This window comes from Anser brachyrhynchus (assembly GCF_964034855.1).
Source record: "Anser brachyrhynchus genome assembly, chromosome: 27".
Lineage (NCBI taxonomy): Eukaryota > Metazoa > Chordata > Aves > Anseriformes > Anatidae > Anser > Anser brachyrhynchus.
In genome coordinates this window covers 4,797,363-4,819,077 of record NC_137720.1, presented here as the reverse complement: position 1 = coordinate 4,819,077, position 21,715 = coordinate 4,797,363, and the positions used below count along the sequence as shown (strand labels likewise).

Genomic DNA, 21,715 nt, shown 5'->3' with positions numbered 1-21,715 from the left:
GGGGATAGTACAGATTCTCACACACACAGACCGTGTTCTCTGTTGTATACAATTAACGGTTGTCTTGCTGCAAGCAATCATGTCCTGATTACATGTCATGTACAAACAGAACAGTCTCAACCAGCAATGAATAAATATTCATTGACTCCAATAGAGCCAGCTTCCCGCAGCCAAAAATAATTATGTATGAAACAGATGAAGAGGAAAAATTTAAACAGGAAAATCTGAAAAATAATTGGAAGTTGTTAAAGAACATTTTACTAGAGGTTCAAAATGCCACACAACTCCTCATTTGGAAAGCAAAGGTATTTTGAGTAGGAAAAAACACCACAGTTAGGAGAAGAAATGGAAACTGCAACAGTAAATATCTATTCATATCCAATTCATACTTAAATTTGATAGCAATAATATAGTTAATTATGGGAATCAACTGAATTATATGAAATCAATAAAGGAAAGAAGGATTTTTATGTAATATCAGGAAATAAATGTGAATCTTTCAACATCAACATCTAGATAGCAATTGTGTATGCATATATATTATTCATAGGGCTGTCATGGACCAGTGAGACAACTTACCTGGCATTTCCCCTGCTCTTTTCACTTATGTTTTTACCAAAACTTCATCCCAAAACATTACATCAGGACCTTCACATTCAGGATGGCATCACTCCCATGCCAAGATGCGCACAAGAATCAAGCAAACAAATCCTGTCTGTTTGCACATCCCCAACAGAAATTTGTTCAGCTTTCATAGCTCAGATCTCTGCAGATCTCACCTACTCTGAACATATCCCCTTGGGTCTGGCAGGGTGACCTGTAGCACAAGACCAAGTCTTCTGTGCACTCCCCCCATGGAAGGACTGTCCGTGCTGGAGCTTACTGGGTCGGTGAGGACCAGAAAACCCTGCTGAGCAGTGAGGGACAGGCCGGGGGTCTGTGTCAGTGCTCCCTGGGGAGGAGGAAGACCTGCCAGTGTGCCTGCCTGCCCGACCTCCAGGCAGAGAAGGGCTGACAATAAATACAGCTCTGCTGCACCCTGTCCTTGCTGCAATTGCCTGTCTTTAATCAGACGGAAACCTTTCAGTAGGTTTCTCATCTCTGGGGATTTGGGATGACCTTAGAGTCCCAGCCTGTCTCATACCCTGTTACGTTCCCCTTTATATCCATGATAAACTAAGAAACAGGCTTGAGGACTCAGCAACTAAAGAGAAAAAATTGCAAAATTCAACTCAGAGTGAACCAAAACTGATGCTCTAAGGCTTTAGTCAACCCAAAAGAGTTCCTTGGATCTGAAATAAAATATTCTGTTTCATTTTTGGATTGCTTCTTAACATTTACTCTTTTACTTGAAGTAAAGTAAAAAACTCTTTTTACTTGAGTCAAACTTGAAAAGAAAAAGTCATTTCAAAATGAAAACTGAAAAGCTTTATTGCAAAGGTGCCTTAAACAAGGTGCTTGAAAAAAAAATAATAAAAATCACAGGCTCTTCAGCCAAAAATAGTTGCCAAATTCCACACAGATTTTCAAACTCTTTTTCAGGTCCCCTGGAAACTCTTGTATGTTAGAGGCATTTTTACCTTCTAAACCTCAGAGACATCTGAAAGACTCCTTGTCACCCCCGGCCCTTGAACCCATACAGATCTGTCACCTCCATCCTTTCTGATAGTCCTCTGACTATCCATGATAGTCCATGACATCCTCTGACAGTCCATGTTCCTCTGCCTCCTCCATGAGCTCTTCATAGCTCCTCTCCTGCTCTGCTGCTGCCAGTCTTTCTCGTTAGCTCTCGCCCCCTTGCTGCAGGGTCCCAGTGCTTGGAGAAGAGCTAGTGTTTCAACGCGTCTCCTTTTACTGAGCCTCCTCTTTCTGTGCTTCAGGTTTAGCACCATCTCAGGCTCCCCATGAAGGCAGAATTTCATGGAAGTCAGAGATCAGCTGGACTCAAGGCTCAGCTTATGCACTGGGCTGGTCAGCTGTGGTTCAAGTGAGGAACAGGAATAGCGGGAGGGGGAAAGAAAGCTGCCAAAAGGGGTAGATGAAGCATGTGCATCCCATTGATGCTGAGGACGAATGTGCCGGGCTGCACAGCCTGCAGGCTGCCGTGGAGCACTGTGAATGAGAGCTGCTGGATCCAGGTGAGCCCCAGTTGGGGGGTTGCTAGCAGGGGGCTTCAGTGTGAAGGCCACACCACGATGACCAGCCAGCCTCTGGCCCCTGCATTGGCCCAGCTCCCCCCAGAGACCAAAAGGTCATGTCTCACAAGGGATCGGAGGCAGCACAGTGGTTATGGCACAGACGAGGGCACCAGGACTGCTCCAGCTCAAACCTCTCGCCCACTGTGTGGTCTTGGTGAAAAGATTTTCCCTGCCAGTGCCTCTATTTACCCATCCTTTCAGCGACGGGAAAGGGCCTCTCAGGTGTGCTGGGACCTGTTAGTCATTAATTCGTACTGCAAGCTGCTCGGGAAGGTGTTGCGGATGCAATTAGCGCTCAAGTTTGGAGGCTGCCAAGAAACCGGATTCTTCAGTCTCAGCTTGCTTTGAAAATGTGCCACCACGGAGGACCTCTCTCTGATGGCTGTGATGGGGCTGTGATGGCTGTCCATCAGTCTGCACTCCTCGCTGCGAGGCTTCCTCTGCTCCCTGTCACCTCCTGCCTCCAGCAGGGGACACAGCGGAGGCCAGAGAGGCTGCGGGGACACCCACCGGTCCTTCCCCCTGGTACAGAGGTGTTCAGACGTGGGCCTCACACAGACAGGGAGCAGCCTGGAGTTTAGTGTTTCTCCTCTTTGTTTCTCTCCATTTTTTTTTCTTTTTTTTTTTTTTTCTCTTTTCTTTCTTTCTGGCAGCAGGAAGAATGTTTAAAGTTGCTAATAAATTCCAGTTAATGAAGCCTGAAAAGCCAGAGCTGGGAGCCAAGAGAAACAAGAGCAATCAGTACAGAAGGAATAGAAAGAGGATCTTGAAAGCCAGCCTGGGAATAATAACATGTTGAAATGTGTTCGCCGGCAAGGGCTTTGTTACCGCGCTTTGAATCCAAACACGAGAGCCTGATGCCAAGAAGAGAAACTGCAGCCAAAGGCAGGTGTTCATTGCCATTCACCTCCTGCTCCAGGGCACAGCGGCAAGATCAGACCCCTTCCCAGCCACTGGCTCTTTCACCTGCCTCTTCGCAGGCCCTGAGGGCCGAGGGACTCACCGTCATGGGGAGTGCCGTGCCTCTGCAGTGCTTCGGTTACAGCAGGCGCAGGACCCGTGGCCTCCCCTTGCAGGCTGTTCCCTTTCCCAGGCAGCTCTTGCAGCTCAAGGGACTGGAGGCCAAGAAGCGGCATAAAAGCGCAACGGAATGAAATGCAAGCGTGTTTGCTGGCAACGTGAACAGAGCAGCACTCCCTTTCCCCCGGGGAAGACACCCCCATCCCATTCCTCTTCCCTGAAGGTGGAGATGCTGGTGGAGCTGTCATGGGTTACGGGGCACCAGCACGGCCTCAGTGCTCCCCTGCCTGGTGCTGGAGCTCCCACCACCACTCACATCACCTCCCAGGCACCTGAGACATCCAGCCTTGAGGGTATTGTCCAGCGCAGGGTCTCACTCCGAGGCAAACTCACTCCTGCGAGAGGCAGCGCTGCGGTGACACTGGGTCTGACTCCCGGAGTGACAGCTCTGCTGTGTCAAAGGGTGCTGACATTGCTGGGCTGTGTTCAAGTGTGCTGGAACAATGGGGAAGTGCCTTTCCTGGGGCAGTGCAGTGACATGCCTGGAGTAGAGTACGCCTGGGAGAGCAGCTTTGGTGTTTTTCCATGACATAGCTGGCTGCAGAGGTCTCTGGAGGAGAGAGAAACGCTTGCAGGGCCATGAGCTTGTTGTGATCCCTCTCAGGGCAGCAGGACCTTGCTTTGCCATGCTGAGATTTGGTAGCAGCATCACTGCTCCCTTGGTGGCTGCATCACTTGACTCAGCTCTCCATTTCCAGATGGCTGTGGGCGAGGGGCACTGATCTGTGAGGTGCAGATCCTCTGAATGCTGGGGCACTGTGTTTTCCCCAAGATACAGCTCCTAAGGCACCAGCATGCTGCGACTGAACACAATGCTGTGGCTCTTCCTCAACCCTTTAGAGACAAGACAGCCAGTCCTGGTTCATCCAGGAATTTATGTTCTCCTGGTTGACGTTGCTCCTTGGCAGAGGACAGCACTGGTCATCAATGCAGTGGGTGGGCAACAGCACAGAGGTTTAAAGGATAATTCCTCGTATTAAGCCTTCCAAAGGTCAGCCCTGTGCAATCTGGCATGGTGTGGAGGCAGATGTTGGCCAAGGGACCGGTGAGGACAGGAGAGTAGGGCTCCTACGGGGTTCTCCATTGTGCACATGGACAAATGAATCCAAGTTCATGGATTTGCTGAAAAGGCCCAAGTCCACTTCAAAATGTTGTGAAAGTTTAGAGATTTCAGTTCTCTTCTTTTCCATTAATGCTGGGGATAGAGTTCAGCATTTGAAAAATCCTTGTGACTGAGGATCTCTGGCCCTAATGTTCCTGAAAATAGTCTTCCAAACAACTAACTCTGTCCTGGGGTATCCCAAGTGAGGCACCCAGAGTAGACTCAGAAGTCAAAACTACTCAGAAGGCTTGAAGCGAACAAATCTGCCCTGAAAACCTTGACAGTTTATAACATAAGGGGATGGAGTGAAAGCATTTAGTGTCCTGCGCTGGGCTGTTCAATAAGGAGTTCTGTCTTATTAAATCGTACTTGGCAAACGAATCCGAACTAGCTTGCATATGAACATTCGTGTGGGTTGAAAACTGGCTTGAGGACCATAAACAAAAGAAACGAATGCCATCAATCTATCGAGTTGGAACAGGCATTTGGTGGGGGCACGGGTAGCAGGGTTAGAAACAGGCCTGCATAGTCTCCTCCTCAGGGATGGAGTAAGGCAGTAAAGACCACGTTAGAGACACCTCCAGGTGATACCACACTAGGACCAGCTGCAGATTCCTGTGTGGGAAGGGAGAGTCCAAGCCTGAGTCTTTTCTCAAATGTACCATGTTTTCACTTGCATGACTTAATTGGCTTCATTCCTGCTTTGCACCAGCACAAGAATAAACTCAAGCACAACATGGAGTCCTTGGTCCCCTGTGCACCGGGGGGATGGCACGATCTCGACGTGATGACACTGTTTAGACAGGAGTGCAGGGAGTTTATCTGGGCACAGGTTCTGCCTTGACAATATTAGTGCTTGAGAAATGAACCAGAGCAGGAGATCAAAGAGGAAGGCTGACACGCACTATAAGGATCTGGCAAGGGGAAAATTCCACTGGGATATGGACATACATGTTTGTCCTGTCCTGCCAATGGGCAATGTTCCTGCCTCCTAACGTGAACGATAAGGGCATCATCGTGCTGTCTGAGCGCATGACATGAGCGATCATGCCCAACAAACAGCCTTCGGGCGTGCCATGGAAGTTGTAGCATGACCAAGAAGCCCAAGATACAGGAGGGGGTGGGAGCCTGTGGTAACTGAACTACAGCAACCATGAAGTGGTAAACCATGAGTTTGTTCCAACTTGGAGTGTATTGGGAATGCAGATCAAAGCCTGGAGGAATGTTCCCAGAAATCACTGGAGGGGGAAGAAGGGGGGAACAGAATCTAAAATCCACCAAACACGCAAGCTTTCCAAAGCAAGCCAGCCAACTCTGGCTCCCACCCGCTTTCCACCTGCCCCTTCTCTCCCTCTTCCATTAGTCATTTTAAATCCAGAGCTTTTCCTTCCTGCCAGCCCACCTTACTATGTAAGCTCCAGGACAGCCAGGCATGCAGCTGAACCAAGTCTGCCTGTCCTAAAGAGAGACCTGAGCAGGCCTGGAGCAGAGCTGCTGTGCCATGGGCCAGGTGTAAGAGCAGCTCCCCATCCCCTGAGTGTTTGGGGCACAAGGGAGTGCTGCCCCTTGGTCCTTCCTTGCAGAGCTAGTTTTCTTCAGGCCACAAAAGGAGGCCACAAAAAGAGCTGTCTCGGGGGAAGTCACACTCGCAGCATCACTCCAAATGTTATTTTTCCCTTTTAAATGGGAAGGAAATGATCATTTCAGTGAATTTCCTACAGAATATGGCTTCTGGAGGTGTGTTTGGATTCCTACCTGCTGGGCTGGGAGATTTCTGGATAGTCAGAGTGAGAGGGACAGAGGGATCCAAGTGCTGGGGACATTGACAGGCGACAATGAACAGAGGAAGGGCCACACACATGGGGAGCCTGCTGTGTCTCGGAGCTCTTGCATGAACTGACCCAGGAGCTAACAACTGTAGACAGTTGGACAGGACACCAGAAAAGCCCTACCCATTCCTGGCCTACTCTCAGAGAGAGAGCACAGCCACAGCCCCTTACCTGGGACACCTGGCTGCCACCACAGCATCATGCTATACCTCCTGTCCTGGGAGGTGGAGCAAGCCTCCCAAGCCCAGATTCCCAGACCTGTGTGCACATCTTGTCCACGTACCCCTCTAGGAGAGCAAAACCTCAGCCTGTGTGCATAGGCGCAGACATCTCTCACCTCCTGGTCTGTGCACGCATACAAGTAAGCACAGCCCATCTTGGACCCCAGCAATGCTGGCAGCTGCCTTGGGAGGCACATCAGCTGGAGTGGATGTGGCTGGTGCTTCTCTTTGTGCCTGGCTCAGCACGGGGCTCCACACCTCGGGGAGAGGAGGTAAAGGGAGAGGAGAGAAGAGTCAGAGGCCAGAGGTGAGCCAGGGATGTGCCACAGTCTCTGTGTGGCAGAGCCAAGGACAGAAGCAGAGCAAGAGGGGCATGGCTGCCTTTCCTGAGGCTGGGAGATGCTCTGTGCCTCTATATTCACCCATGGACAGTGTCCAGTGAAACCTGCAGGCCTGTTGTTCCCTCATGTTCTGTTTTGCTTGTGGTGCTGAGATGCCACAAACTGGCCCAACATGTGTCCCACCAGCAAGCCCTATTCCAAGGTCAGGAGCCACAGGTAGGGCTCCATTCAAGCTCCACGCTCCCATTCTGCTAGCCCTGGAGGTCCCAGCTCCATTTTGGCTCCTGACAAGCAAGAGTGGGTCCTGCAGCCACTTGAACAAACCCAGGAGCCTGAACATAAAGGCTCACAGCAGCCAGGAAACAAGTCGAGGAGCACATGTAACCGTGAACACGTGTGGAGTCCTGCAGCGGAGGCATGGGGGCAGACAGGAGCTCAAGGAGGGGAGGACAGGCAGCCCCCCGCAGAGGAGCTGGTGCGGCCTGGCAGGACAGATGCTGGGAGCGGGCGAGGATGCCGTGCAGGAACACCTCCCCTCCAGGCGAGCACTCCAGTCTCCTGGACAACACTCCCTCCCATGTGGAAATCAGCAATCAAAAGGAGCAATTACCCCAAATCACAGCCCCCAAGTGACAAATAGCCCAGCCTGCCAGGCAGCTTGCGTACTGCAAAGAGGCAGGTTACAACCTGCTCACACACATTAAAGAGATGACCCTGTGCTGTTTATGCTGTCGGAGGCCTAATTACGGGAGTAATTTTCTCTAGATTCCCGAGGGGAGAGACAGGGAGGGAGAGAGCTCGGGCACTCGCACAAGCCTGCTCTGCCATCGGTGAGTGTGACTCCTCAAAAAATTCAGATCCTCTCCATGACCTCTGCAGAGTCCTCACTATAACGTGCTCTGCTTCCAGCCTGGATTATGCTGCTCATTCTCAACACCTGTCTTCTTCGCAGCCAAAACATCTAAAAAGAAGCAGGCTTTGCCAATGCTAAATGAGTACAACATGCTTCCCAGCATCTGTGCCCAGCTTCTTGAATCTGCTTTGGAGTTTCAGAGAGACTGAAGATGTGCCTGGTCACAAATGATGTTCACTGGCTCCCTTGGGAGACGCAATATTCCAGTCTGAATAGCTGGAAACAGCAAGTTTCCTGCCCTGTGACTGTGGGGAAGTCCAACCTTGACATCTGTCTGACCACCTGGGAACAAGAAAGTAAAGCACAAATGCAGTAGTAATTTGGGGTAAAGAATCAGGTTGCTGAACCGGTTTTCATGGGTTTTGTCTGATGGGCCTTGGGACTTGGTACATGTTTGTCCTCACAGAAGAAATGGAAGGAGAAGACGAAGACCCTAATCAGGTCAACCCTAGGCTCAAGAGTCCTGGACTCTGCTCCTGGCACAACCACAGGGTCTCACCATGGTCTCTCAGGGCCACAGTCACCTTCAGAGAAAGGGATGCTAACAATTTTTCAATAGCATTGAAAAATCCATATCCTTGTTAATGCCCCAGCCTGCTCCTGACCTTGCGAAAATTTGAGTGCTCTGATCAGATGACGCTGTACATCAGTGAATCCCACAGGTTTCCTTGGAGAAATTCTTCCAGCCAGTTGTGTATGCTGTGCCCTGCTCTCTGTGCTCTGACTCTGGTGGTCCTGCTCTCCTTTGCGATGCTGCTCTGCACTTTGTCTTCCTCTCCTGTCCCTTCACATCCCCCTCTTCCCCAAGCCAATTGTCCCTATCCCTGTCTTTCCTCCTATGGTTTTCTCCAGACACAGCTCAGCCAAGAACCACTTTTACTTTTTCTGTCCTGGTTTTGGAAGCCCTGCTCAGACGATCTGGCTCTATTTTGACATCCACCTGGTATTCCCCATCACCAGTACTCTTCCCAGTCTCCCCCCCACAGCAGTGATACCAAACTTCTGTGTTGAAGGAGCTGGGCCTCAGCTGCTTCACAGGTCACAGGGCTGGGAACGAGGGAGTGGAAGCAAATCAGGTGGCATCAGGCTTTGATGGACAGGGCAAAAGGGGGCCTGCAGGATGCAGGAGCAGACCATTTGTGGACAAAAGGTGCAGATGAGGGTCCATGATTTAGGGATGATCATCCCAGGACCCATGCATGACCAGAAAACAGCTCTCCCCATGCTCCACTCTCAGTGCCAGGCACCTGGTGTAGAGCAGGGTCTGAGGGTCGGTCAGTGCCCCAAGCTGAGGTCCCTCACAGCCTGTGCTGTAATTTCTGTGGAGCGAGGTCCTCTGTGGGTATGCAGGGAATTACTTCAGCCAGGAGCAGTTGCTGGATGCTGAAAACACTGGATTCAGGTCTGGCAGCAGTAATAATCTTATTTTCTTTGCCTGTTCCCCAAACTATAAGAAGGGGTCATATGCAAGGGTTGCCCGGGCACAAAACTGCGGCTCGGTTTGCAGGTGTCGCAGGATCCTCCCCAAGAGGCAAGACGCGTGAATTGCTAAGCCTGCAGACAAGGGACTGCCATTACAAGGATGTTGACACATTACTGGCTCTTCTTTTCACTGCAGACGCCTGTCTGGAAACCAGATCTCCAGTATCCCAGGGGAAGCTTTCTCTGGCCTCTACAGCCTGAAGATTCTGTAAGTAACTCACCGCCCCGTGCACAGCCGCCACTGCCCCAGCACCCTCGTGCCAGGCACTGGCCTTGCGATGGGACTTGCAGCCCTCCAGAGCAGGATGCAAAGGCACGAGGTGCTGTGGTGCCAGTTAAACCCACACTGGCTAACATGCCCCTTGGTGAACGAGGAGCTGCATCCCCCCCAGGGACCACCACGCACGCCCTGCACAGCTTCCTTGCTTCTGCTATGAGCAGGCCACCTCCAGAGCAGAGCCCTCCATGCCATGTGAAAACATGGCATGGGACAATCTGCAGAGGGTCACATTTTGGATAAAACTCACCAAATCCCCTGATGTGTTATCCCTCAGATGTGGTGGCTCCAAAGTGACCTGCCCCCAGAAGAGTGGGATAGTCGGGCAACCCAAGCTCAGCCTGCCCAGAGGGGGACCTGTGCAGCTGGGTCCAGGAGCACTGCAGCCATCGAGGCCATGTCTCAGAACTGCCAGCCCCAGTAAATGAAGGCCTCAGAGAGGCTACCCACTTCTGTCCATCCCGTGGGGAAGGGCTGGGGCTTCTCACACCCTTGGGAAGCTCTGAGTGACAAAAGCTACCAGCAAGATCCTCCCCAGGGTGTTGTCCTACGGGCCAGGGGTGTCTCACTGCTCCTGGAGCTTTTTGCATTCATGAGACTGTCCCACAGGGTCTGTGCAGGGTATTCAGCTGGGAGTCCCTCTTCCTCCCTTTCAGGCACCATCTTAAAAAATCTCCTGCAATAAACATTTCATCCCCAAGGGGATGTTTTGAACTCAGCCGCAATGTGAAATTGTTGTAGCCGGTCCAGTTTATACAGAGCGAGCAGGTACAAACCTGCTCCCAGGATTAGAGAGTATAGGGCTGTTTACTACGTCTTCTGAAGATGTAAAGTATGAATCCTGCCCTAAATCTCAGGGCTTAGAGATTTATCCATCCCCTGCATTAGGCAACAAATCAAAGGAACTGAGGAAAAACCGCAGCTCTCCCACCCAATTTCAACAAGAGGAACTTTCTACTCCAGGAACTCGGGAGCTTTTAAAGCCGCTTTTGATCAATTTCTATTTGTGTCAGGCCCAGGTAACTAGCTATTGATGCAGAATATAAGAGTGATGCCTCCCATCCGGAGCCAGCAGGGCTCCCTGCAGGTTGCAGTAACGAGAGGAGCGTGCTGCCTCTGCCCGCTGCTGCCTGAGATGGGCTCACGGACACCAGGAAGGGCAGGCTGGTGAGCGGCCCTATTGCAAGGAGAGGCCTGAAGCTCTGGAGACAGAGGCAGAGCTGAAGCTGGAGACCTCGTGCCTCAGGACAAGCCACCTTGCTCTCAGCCAGGCTGTGCACAGTGCACAGGGTGACCACCGGACTAGAAAGTTTGCCAGGACAGGCCTTAGAAGCATCCAGCTTATTCACATTAGGAGGGCTCTTGGCAAAGTTGAGGACTCTCACTGATTTCCTCTGCTGAGCAAAGAGGGAGGAAAGGCACGGTGTGCTGAAGAGGGCAGGTGAAGGCCACCTGCTCTGATCTCCTTGGGACAGGACTGTGTGTGTAGGGTGCCTACAATGGCAGCACCACAAACTCGTTTGGTAGTGGAAAAAAAAATTACCAAAGCATCCTGTAGGAAAAGGTGTCTGGCTGTTGGAGGGAATAGAGAGCAGAGCCTGGAGAGAGACTGTGGTGCCGTCTCACCCTGATCCCATGCCCTGGGAGTGAGCAGAAAGCCTTGCTCCCCCTTCCCAAGCCATTTCTCAACCCTGTCTTCCCTTGCTGTGCTTCTCAGCTCCCATCCAAGCCCAATGTTTCCTGAGAGCAGGGTCCCCCTGGTGAGATGGCTTCCCTGAGATCTCCCTCTGACTCAGTACTTTGAAAATGAGAGCAGCTTCAATCCAGCAGGCTCTAGGAGAAATCTGGGGCTAATTGGGAACTGCAGTGATTTATAAGATACTGTCATCATGGACACTGCACAGATATTGGAGGGTAACCAGGTGTCAGAGATCTGTAAGTTGGTGTGCCTCGCGCAGCAGCCCAGAGGATACAGAAGTGTGCTCTGAACTGGTCATGTAAAGTAGCTGGCGAGCATAAGTCTGGCCCCAGCTGCATCCCTGTCCTGTGCAGAGCACAGCATTTTGTGGTGGCACGAGCTGCTCGTCGCGCTGCTCCCCGTCCAGATCAGATCCTTGCTCCCTTAGGACCAGTATAACCACTCCTGCAGTCATGTGCTTTTCTCTGCACTTTAATCTCCAACAACAAACCACACATCTTGAAGGAGGTATCTGGGGAGGGAATCTGAAAAGCCCATGAGGCAGGAAAGATCAGAGAAGTGCCAGGATGTGAAGTATTAAAAGAGAGGAACAGGGAAGAACGTCCTTGTCTCTTCACGTTTGATACAGCCAAGACATTGAATTTGTACCTAACCATCCTGGTTCTATGTAAAATGAAGAGAGAAGTGGACTTGGGGAGGCCGAGTCCCCTGTCAGGCTGTTCACCAGACGTCAGAGGCACACTGAGCTGGGGGTGGCGAGGTGGGGTGGAGGAGCAGCATGCCAGAACTGATCCTCCTGCTCCTCTTTGTGCTGGGTTGGCCTTGGCCAGGCCACACTGACATGGGGCAGTGGGAGAGCAGACAGGGCAGAAGGCTCAGGAGGGTCACGATCAGCAGGCACAGTGGGAAGGTCAAGCACTGAGACCTGCAGGGTGTTCACACAGCGCTGCTCCCCCATGGCACAGAGCAGGGCTGGAGGTGTTTGACGTGGCACCCTCTGCCCATGCCCTCCTCCTGCACCTCCTGCACAAGCTCTGGCCTGCCAGGTCCACGATCATCAGCCCTGGTTCTCCTTCCACACTTGTGACAGGGGTCTGTAAGCCCTGTGATGGATGCCACGGGTGCTCTGTGCAGCCCAGTGGGATGGGGATGCTCATCCGAGCTGACAGCTCTCACACAAGGACCAACACAACTTCTTGGGCTCCTGGTCCTGCATACAGGTTTGTTTGCACAGTTGAGTTGTGCTGGGGGGATAGGACACCGGGTCCTGAAGTCTGGTAATGAAGGAGAACAATTAATCACTTTTATTAAAATACAGTGAGAAGGATCAGGGGCCTGGTGACGAACTAAAGGAGAAAAAAAAAAGTCAGCTGAGGTTATTTACCCTCAAGGAAAGGTGAATGAGGATAGATGTAATCCTTTTAGGACAAGCAGATGCTGCAACAAGGAAGGAAATACATATTCCCCATACCTGAATGACAGGACTAGCAGGCTTCGGAGCCGATGGCACCAGGGATATTCAGGACAGGTTGCCTCCATGGATGTGCATGCTCTGCCACAGGTTGGCTGAGGTGTGACAGGTAACAGGCATGGCTGCAGGTGGGAATGGCTGCCCCAGCCATGCCCAGCTGAAGCCTGCAGGTGTTCAGGAGCTGACTCACACCACACTCAGAGCTCTGGCCTGTGGCGACAGGGGTGTCCCTCAAGGAGACAAGCTGGGAGCTGGGGATGGTAATTAATGTTAATGGGCTGGGGCCTTAGAGATCATTGTAGTCATGTGCATGCCCACAAGTAAACTCTTGCATGCATCTTGAGCTGTTAAGGGGCCTGGTGCTTTCCCGGTCTTTCCAGAGACTTAATTTATGTTTAAAAAAGGATGGGAAACACCCTGGGAATTCCTCCACAAACCTGCCTGTGCAGATGGTCCTCTCCCTGCCCTCAGAGTGAATCCCAGAGCTACTGGAAGCAGGACCAGATTCTTGGCTTTGCCTCCTCCGGCTGCTTCACTGCACAGAAACCACCTGGAAAGTGGCCATAAAGATAGGCCTGTGCAGAAACCATACAGGGGTACAGCCAGGCAAGCAGGTGTGTGGAGACTTGGAAGAGAGCAAGTAAAGAGCCAGGCACTTCGCTACCAACAAAACACCGTGACACAGTGGAACGTGTCAAGATTTTCACGTGCTGATCTCTGGGCCCGAACCAAAGGCAAGGTGAGATGTGGCCTCCTTGGCTCCCCTCAGCTGAGTGCAGACTGACAGTGATGGGTGCTCAGCAGTGGTAGCTGGTGCTCTGCGGTCTTCCCTACTGAATGAATCGGTTTACAAAGAGACTTTATAAGTGCACCTCTCCCAGGGGCTCTGCTTGGCAGCACGGCCAACCCCCACCCTCCCCATGAAGGCCAGTGCTCCAGGATCCATGCTTCAGTGTCAGCATCAGTAGAAATCAGCTCCATTGGCTGTTTGTGTCCTTTGCCAAGGTCTTTCTGTCCAAAACTAGCTCCTTAGTCTGTGCTCTCCCAACCTTGGAGCTTTCCAGGGCAGCCGAATATGTTGCTTAATCGGAAGTTCTGGAAAAATGAAAATTGCCCTGTCCTTCTAGAACTCCTTGTGAGCCACCTGGATGCCCCTCATCTCCATGTGCCTTGGCTGGAGCTCCATCCTAACCTGATGTGTGGCCCCATCTTTTGCTGCCATGGCTTCACACCGGATCCCACCTTCGTACACGCATCCCTCATCAAATGCTCTGCCAGGATTGCCAGGCCTCTTATTTTCCTGGCTGAACATGCTGCAGCAACTGCAGTACTTACTAGCCAAGAAGGGATCCCACACCAAACTCGGCAGGGAAAGACTCCAAGCACAACCACAACCTGAGCCTGCCTCATCCCGAAATGCAGAGGGCAGAATGCCTGGATGCATCCTCTTGGCTGCAGACCTGGCAGCCCAGCAGGCAGCTGGGGATGTCCCACCCCATGCTCCATTCCTCGACAAGCTTCAACCAGCCTGAGTGAGTGTGCAGACCCAGCACTGCCCACAGCATGTCCGCACAGACACTGGTGTGAGCGCTGTCTTGTGCCTGCCCGCAGCCGCTCCCCGCCACACACCGCCCTGGTGCTGCCCATGGCTCGTCTCCATCAAGGCGTGCAGTTCTGGGCACCACAGTACAAAAAGGACATGAAACTGTTGGGGAGTGTCCAGAGGAGGGCTACAAAGATGGTGAAGGGCCTAGAGGGGAAGACGTACGAGGAGCGGCTGAGGTCACTTGGCCTATTCAGGTTGGAAAAGAGGAGGCTGAGGGGAGACCTCATCGCTGCCTACAGCTTCCTCACGAGGGGGAGTGGAGGGGCAGGTGCTGATCTATTCTCTTTAGTCACCAGTGATAGGACCCCAGGGAATGGTGTCAAGCTGAGGCAGGGGAGGTTCAGGCTGGACATCAGGAAGAGGTTCTTCACTGAGAGGGTTGTCGCGCACTGGAACAGGCTCCCCAGGGACATAATCACAGCACCAAGCCTGTTGGAGTTTAAGAAGCATTTGGACTGTGCACTTAGTCACTTGGACTGAATTTTTGGGTAGACCTGTGTGGTGCCAGGAGTTGGACTTGATGATCCTTGTGGGTCCCTTCCAACTCGGGATATTCTGTGATTCTAGGATTCTAAGGTGTAGGCCCAACGAGAGTGCCTTTGCTCTGCATGAGCCACCCAGTGGCCACTCGCACTGGCCACATCCCACCCTGAGCTACCATCGCAGCCTCTCAGGTGGTATAGGACAGGCACCAACCAACCTGGCTGGTGAACACACGTCAAAAACACCACCAAAAAGGCCATGTTGCTCCCAGGATGGCAGGTCTGCAGGTGGCCCGGCACACGTCAGGAATCCCCAGACGGGCCCTGCCTCTTTGACAACCCTGAGTCCGTGCAGAACAGAAAAGTCTTTGAGACAAAGGGAATGGTGTGGCACATCCGAGAGAGACGCTCCCATGGGGAGGGAAGAGGAACGTGCAGAGGTTGGAATGTCTTTAATACGGGCTCCAGGCACAGTTGCCTCAAGCAATAACAGCCCTTTGTGCTGACTGAGTCACTTCAGCCTCCCAAGATGGGGACATTTCATCATGCACAGGCCTGTACCTCTGGGGGCTGTAAGTCTGCTGAGACTCTCTTGTGCAAGGATCCTGGTGTGATGGGATCTGATCCTAGGATTTTTTTCTGGTTGTTCAGGTGTGGTCTCTGCCAACACATAAACCTTCTACTTCTGAAAATAAAACATGACATCCTGGAGTGTTGTGATTTAAGCTGACCCCAGGCAGACTGACCTGCTGTGGATGGCAGGTTGAATGTTTGTGGCTGCCAGTGTCTGCAAGCTCCACTACGGTCACCTGAACAAAGCCAACCCCAGGCAACAGTGCGTCCCCAGTGGGTCCCCAGCACCATCTGCCATGCACACACCCTGGCACGCCTGAAGCTTTTAGGGACATGAAGTCAGGAGTTGACCGGTTTGCAGAGCTCTTCTCTCTTCTCAGCATTGTTCACATACATCACGCAGTGATCCTTTACTGCAGAATGTATCAGCCATCCTTGGAGCTCACCTGGAGCACAGGACTCGTGCTGTGGGTGCTCTCCTCAGCAAGCCACAGCATTTTCCTCCTCCATGATTTGCAGGACCAGTAACCCAAAATTGGAAATTTAGCCAGAGAGGAAGCCTGTGTCATCTCTCCGTGTGCCCTGGTGTCATCTGAACCCTTTCGCCATCCTTCTTTTGTAGCAGTGCCTGGGCCCCCCTCTGCACACATGTACAGGAGGACACATCTCCCCTGGCCCTTGCCACAGCTCGGCCCTCATGGCAGTGTCTCTAAATGCGTCTGCCTGAGCTGCACACTGGGTTTGTTGGTTGGTCACGCTGCACACCCCAGTGCCTGGGCCTCAGGAGGCCACAGCAGTGGGGAGTTGTTCACAGGTCCCACGTTCACAGCAAGCTCCCCTCAGCCAAAATGGTGTTGTCTCCAGCCATGGGCAGGGGCAGGACTGTAGATGTCCAAGAAAGAGGCTGGGCTGGCTCCCAGGTACAGCAGAGGGACAACAGCAAAAAGCTTCCTCGGGGGTCTCCTCCTTTGCTGTTGTCCCTCTGCTGTACCTGGGAGCCAGCCCAGCCTCTTTCTGGCTATGTTGAAAGGGCCTTTTATAAAAAGAAAGAAGAAGGAGAAGAAAAAAAAAAAAAAAAGAATGCAAAAATGACTTAATATGGCAATAGGAAGATTGACTGCAGTGACCCCAGGCCTGACAGGGGTTGTCCTTAAAGCCAGACTGTAAGGAAGGCCATCCTGGGCCATCCAGTGAAGTCAGAGGTAGATGCAGCATGGCTTTCCCTGCTCAAACCTGAGTTCCCAGTGAGCAGAATTAAGGCTTTCCTGAGCTTGAGGCTGAATGAAGAACTAAACCAGAGTGGCCCTGTCCCCGAGGAACTTGTCTAATCCTGTCTGGAGCTATTTTCTGGTTTTGGCCTCTCTGAACCAAGTTTTGATGATGAGTTATTGGAGGTAATGATGTGCCCTGTGAGGCACTGCTGCTTGCTCCAGCCCAGGCATCCAAAAACTTCCGTAGCTGCCCTGCGGTTGTGGAAACAAGCACTGTCCAGCAGTCCAGTGGTTTCAGAGGTCTGTGATGCACTTGCTTGAACATTGCTTGTCTGCACCGAAATGGTGTGGTATGGGAACCAGCCCATGCTAATATCTGTCTGGAGAGCTTCTCAGTCTGGGTTTCTGGTTGGAGAAGGGCCTTGTAACAGAGGTGAGGCATAAAGGAAACAGCAATAGTATGACAATTGGTTTTGCTTTAATTTAGACAGCATACATTTCTGCTGATCATCTCTAAACGCTGAGCTCAGATTTCATAAAGATCCAACGTGTGCCCCACAAAAACTCCCACCGAGACTCCTAAAACCCCACTCTGTATCAAGAGTCTTCAGCTGTGCATTATTTTGATGTTTAACAGATCTGAATTGTTCTCCTTCATTACCGAACTTCAGGATTCAGTGTCCTATCCCTCCAGCACAACTCAACTGTGCAAACAAACCTGTATGCAAGATCAGGAGCCCAAGAAGTTGTGTTGGTCCTTGTGTGAGAGCTGTCAGCTCGGATGAGCATCCCCATCCCACTGGGCTGCACAGAGCACCCGTGGCATCCATCGCAGGGCTTACAGACCCCTGTCACAAGCGTGGAAGGAGAACCAGAGCTGATGATCTATCCCCTCCCAGCTGTTTTTTGGGTCCTTCGCAATAACACTTCAATGCCAGCTCCAGGATAGATCCTGCAAGCCCTTAAATGTGTCTTTCATTTGAGAGGCAACCTCATTTTGAGTGTGGCCTCTCTGCTGCTTTTTTGTACTGCATTGAACTTGTCCCCTCTGCTCATAAAAATGTCACTGCATGCCAGCATTTAATGTCTTATTAAAATTAAGCTAACATCATGGTAAATGAGCTCTATACCTTCTTCTCCATTCCTATACCCTAGAATGTTTTGTCACAACAAATTTTTGATTAGCCAATACTGACTTTTGCTTGTTTCCCTGTTTTATCTCCTATGTGCATACTAATAACTTGATATTAAGTCCCTATTTTCCTCCAGAAATGGAAGAGGAACTGTGTGGCCTGTAGCTCTCTACAGCTTCCCTTTTTAAAAGATTGTCTCTATAACTGTCTTTTTCCAACTTGCCTTTCATGACAGATGTCTTAATCTTCTGCAGTAAAGCTACCACTCTCAACAATGAGAAAATTCCTTGCTTGCAACAAAACTCTTTGGGCTGCCCTTCACTATTAAGGCCATGCTCTGTCCCTTTGACACTGGTAGTAATTACAGGCCCCTAAGCACTAATTCTGTTTTCATGTCATCTTCAACCATTCCTTGAAGGTTTTGGAAATAGAAACCTCAGCTATGTAAAACATTCCTTTCTTTAGGCACTTTCCCCTGCCCAGCTACCATGCTGGGATGTGTCTCTCTCTCTTATCCAGAGGGGTATGTGCCCATGATGTCGCAGCTCTGGTGGGAGCGCGTAGGTTCAGGATGGAGGCTGGTCCAGAGTCAAAAACCTAGCCCTTTACAGAGATACAATGATGACAAAACCAGTAAATTCATGCATGGTGCTCCAGGAGGACAATGGCCAACCAAATCAGAAATACCCCAGGATCTGATTCTGACCTCACCTGCAGCTAGAGCCACTCGGACACCTGCCTCTGGGGCAGGAGGGCTGTCATCAAGTCTCTCCTGCTCCTCTATAAGCTGCGCAGTCATTCCAGCATCCATGGCCTTTCTCCACGTCCTATGCTCACTACCACTCCTGAAGCCCATCCTGGGTCCTCCTTGTTCAGCCCAACAGATCTCTTCAGAGATTACTCTCTGAAGTCCCTGGCTTGTTTTGTTTTCCACTACAGCCCCAGTTCCTGCTGCAAGTTGTGCAAATGCTGCAAAGCCCCTTAGCAAACTGTTATGAAGTGGCTCCTCAACCATTGTGTTGCAGCTGCCTCAAAAGTTGAATAAGAAACCTACCCACAGGCTAGTTTCCATAGACTCTGCAGAGGTAATCACCACTTACACTGGGAGAAGGATGACTTACACAAGTATAAATATGAGACAGCTCAGCTGAAGGCACTGGTATTACTCTGGACTAACAGAAAGCACAGATCCTTCTTCGGTGCTGTTCCAGCAATCAAAGAGTGCACAGTTCCTGAAGCCCACCTGGCAGTGCACCTACATCCCTTCACCAGCAACACGTGTTCTGGAGGGGTCCCTTTACCTCACATCCACCCAGTGGATCCCCCAGCGGCACCAGATTCACCCCGGGATCCCTGGGATCCAGGGGCAGCCTGGACTGTGGCTTGCCTCCCTGCAGCCTGCAAGCTTGCCTAAGAGCCCAGGGTGGCCAAGGGTCCAGGGCAGCTTCGCAGCTTCAGAAACAAGCAGCAACCTCTTCCATTTTGTGTCAGGCTACTTTTTTTTTTTTAACAAAGTTTTCTTTTTTCTAATTATAGGATGTTGCAGAACAATCAGCTGAGTCGCATCCCTGCAGAGGCACTGAGAGATCTTCCAAACCTCCAATCTCTGTAAGTCATTAAGAATCAATGCTGCAAGCTGCATAGTCCCTTGGGGGCCCGGACTTCCCAGCATTTGAGTCATTAGTTCCTTTGTCAGGGATGTTCTGTCCCTTCTTCCTTTTCTTTTCCAATTAAAGCAAAGATTACTGTCACTTAGCATAGAAGGGAGGGAAGGGCGGTTTTCATGGAAGGAACACTGTTTTGGTAAAGGATGTTGAAATTACAGCTCCCCATGTGTATGCAGCGACGAAAAGGCCACCAGAGCCAATGCACATTTCAAGGAACACTGGAAAATATCCACCCAGAAGGGGCTCCTCCTCACCGCTGTGGACCACAGTGGGAAGGGACCTGATGGGTAGCACAGAGGAGACTTAGGTCTGTCAACATGTGAGTTGTACCATTTTACCCAGACAAAGGGTATTTATGCCCGAGTAGAAAATGCTTTAAAACACTTTTAGTGATTCACCCATGGGAAGAAGCTGAAGCTGTGGTGATGCTTTTCATTTAAAGTAACTATATCTACAGCAGGTTTGTGCTAATGTATTCACTAAAAATCCCACGTCACTGCAATGCATGTAGTTCTCCGGGGTATAAACACAATTGCAATCACATCCTGGTAGTGGCACTGAATTAGGGCAGGTCTGTTTGGTAATTGTCCAGTTGGAGTAAATAGCACTGCCAAAGCTGTAAGAGCTTTCTGAATTAGGTTTTCACACTGAATCACTGAAAAATTAACCTCAACCCTAATCCTTAACTTCAGCCCTATTCTTACTGTGTCCTTCTGTCATACAAATTTGGCTGGAAGGAGTTTCTGGAGGCCTCAAATCCAGCCTCCTGCTTGGAGAAGGGTAATCATGAATACTAGAATGATAGAACCATAGAATATCGACCCACTCCCAGCTGATTTACCCACCAAAATTTATCCCTCACCAGTGACCAGGGCTGAGGTTGCACCTCCTAGGGAAGAAGCTTTTCCTCAATTCCAGTGTAGAGCTCCATGAGTGCAATTTGTGGCCATTACTCTTTGTTTTCTCACTTGGAACTAGCTAGAAGAGCTTGGCTCCATCATCTTTAGTTGTAGGTCAGCAGATCTCCTCATAGCCTCCTCTTTGCTAGATGAAACTAACCCAGCTCCTTCCACCTTTCCTTGTGAAGCAAGTGCTCTGGGACCCTGACTCAGTTGCCAGCCCTCCAATGGACCTGTCTGGTTCCTCCTCATTATTCTTATACCAGGTGGTTCAAGACTGGGCACAGTTTGTGTGGACCCAGCATTGAGTAAGACATTTCTGTACATACTAATTTAAATACTAATTTGCAACAGGAGTGTTGACTGTTCAGGATCTGAACGTTCTTTCTGCCAGGAGAGATTCAGAACATTTGTTGCTGCAACGAGATGGACATATGTCTGTGGCTGTTATTAAAATGTATTGACATCACCACTGGTGTCACAGTCAAGAACACCCACTCAAGTGTTTTAGAGATTAGATAGTTTTCCGGGTGATTCCTCTTTCAAGCTAAGCGTGATATGGAAGTTGTCATGGCAGTGGGGCTGCCCCAGAATGGCCTTTTCACCCCTCAGCTTGTCTCTCCAATGCCTGTGAAGAGTGGATGACAACCAGTGCCACCAGAGCCCACGGCTTGATGTGCCCAACCTTTGCTTCCAAAGTTTCACCACTGTGTCTCACAGAGGTGAAAACATGACCTGCTGGGTCTCCATCCTGTGCTGCTCCCTGAAGGACAAAGCCAGTGATTTCAAAGGCCTTCAGTTCTCGTTCTAGCTAACAGAGATGCTCTTCTGTTAACACCTTTTCCTTCTCACTCCATTAAAACAGAGAAATGCTTCATTAAGATAAATTATATCCAATCTGAAAAGCAAGAGTGTCTCAGTGTGCACAATCAACGTGTCTTAAGATAGAGCTAAGATGCTCTGCTTGAATATCAGTGGTGCTGCCATGATTTCTCCAAATACAGTAACTAGCCTCAGGCCAAGAACCTCCAGTACAGGTCTGTGTTAGAGAGATTTTTTTCTTCTTTTTCTAATATCTGAGTCATTTTCCACAAGTTTATGAGACTCTTGTGTATTCATTGCCAAAAAAATAGCCAGCCTGGAACACCCATAGGTCACCACAGCATGGTTTCCGAGCATTACTGGTCAGGTTATCTGAGACCCAGTGTATTCGTGTTGCCCAGAGACTATTTTTTTCCATTCAGAAGGGGAAGTGGCTTTATGCCACATCATGACAGTTCATGAGTTACTGGACTAGCATGGCACTTCACGGAATATTAACTATCTGTCTTGCAAGTTGGCAACACATTCTAAACAGGGCAGCAGAAAAGGGAGGTGAAAATGGGAGCCAACAGGAGCGAGGTGGAGCAGACAGCTGTACAAGACAGAAAGGGATTGTGTGCTGGTTATTTTCTTGCTCTTTCAGATATTTGCATTTAATGTCCATGTTCGCCATTCTGGAATTCAGGCAGGATTTGAAGGGAAAGTCTGT

At 50.6% G+C, this 21,715-nt stretch overlaps 1 protein-coding gene across 2 annotated transcripts in view; it reads left to right on the top strand.

Moving 5' to 3' along the window:
* The window catches only part of LGR6 (leucine rich repeat containing G protein-coupled receptor 6), a 137,218-nt gene that overhangs the window by 53,294 nt on the left and 62,209 nt on the right, over window positions 1-21,715 (top strand). For both annotated transcript variants that reach the window (XM_080569072.1, XM_080569071.1), the window contains exons 3-4: window positions 9,303-9,374; window positions 19,155-19,226. In XM_080569072.1, coding sequence (XP_080425198.1) covers window positions 9,303-9,374; window positions 19,155-19,226 — 144 coding nt within the window. The remainder of the gene's footprint in view (window positions 1-9,302; window positions 9,375-19,154; window positions 19,227-21,715) is intronic.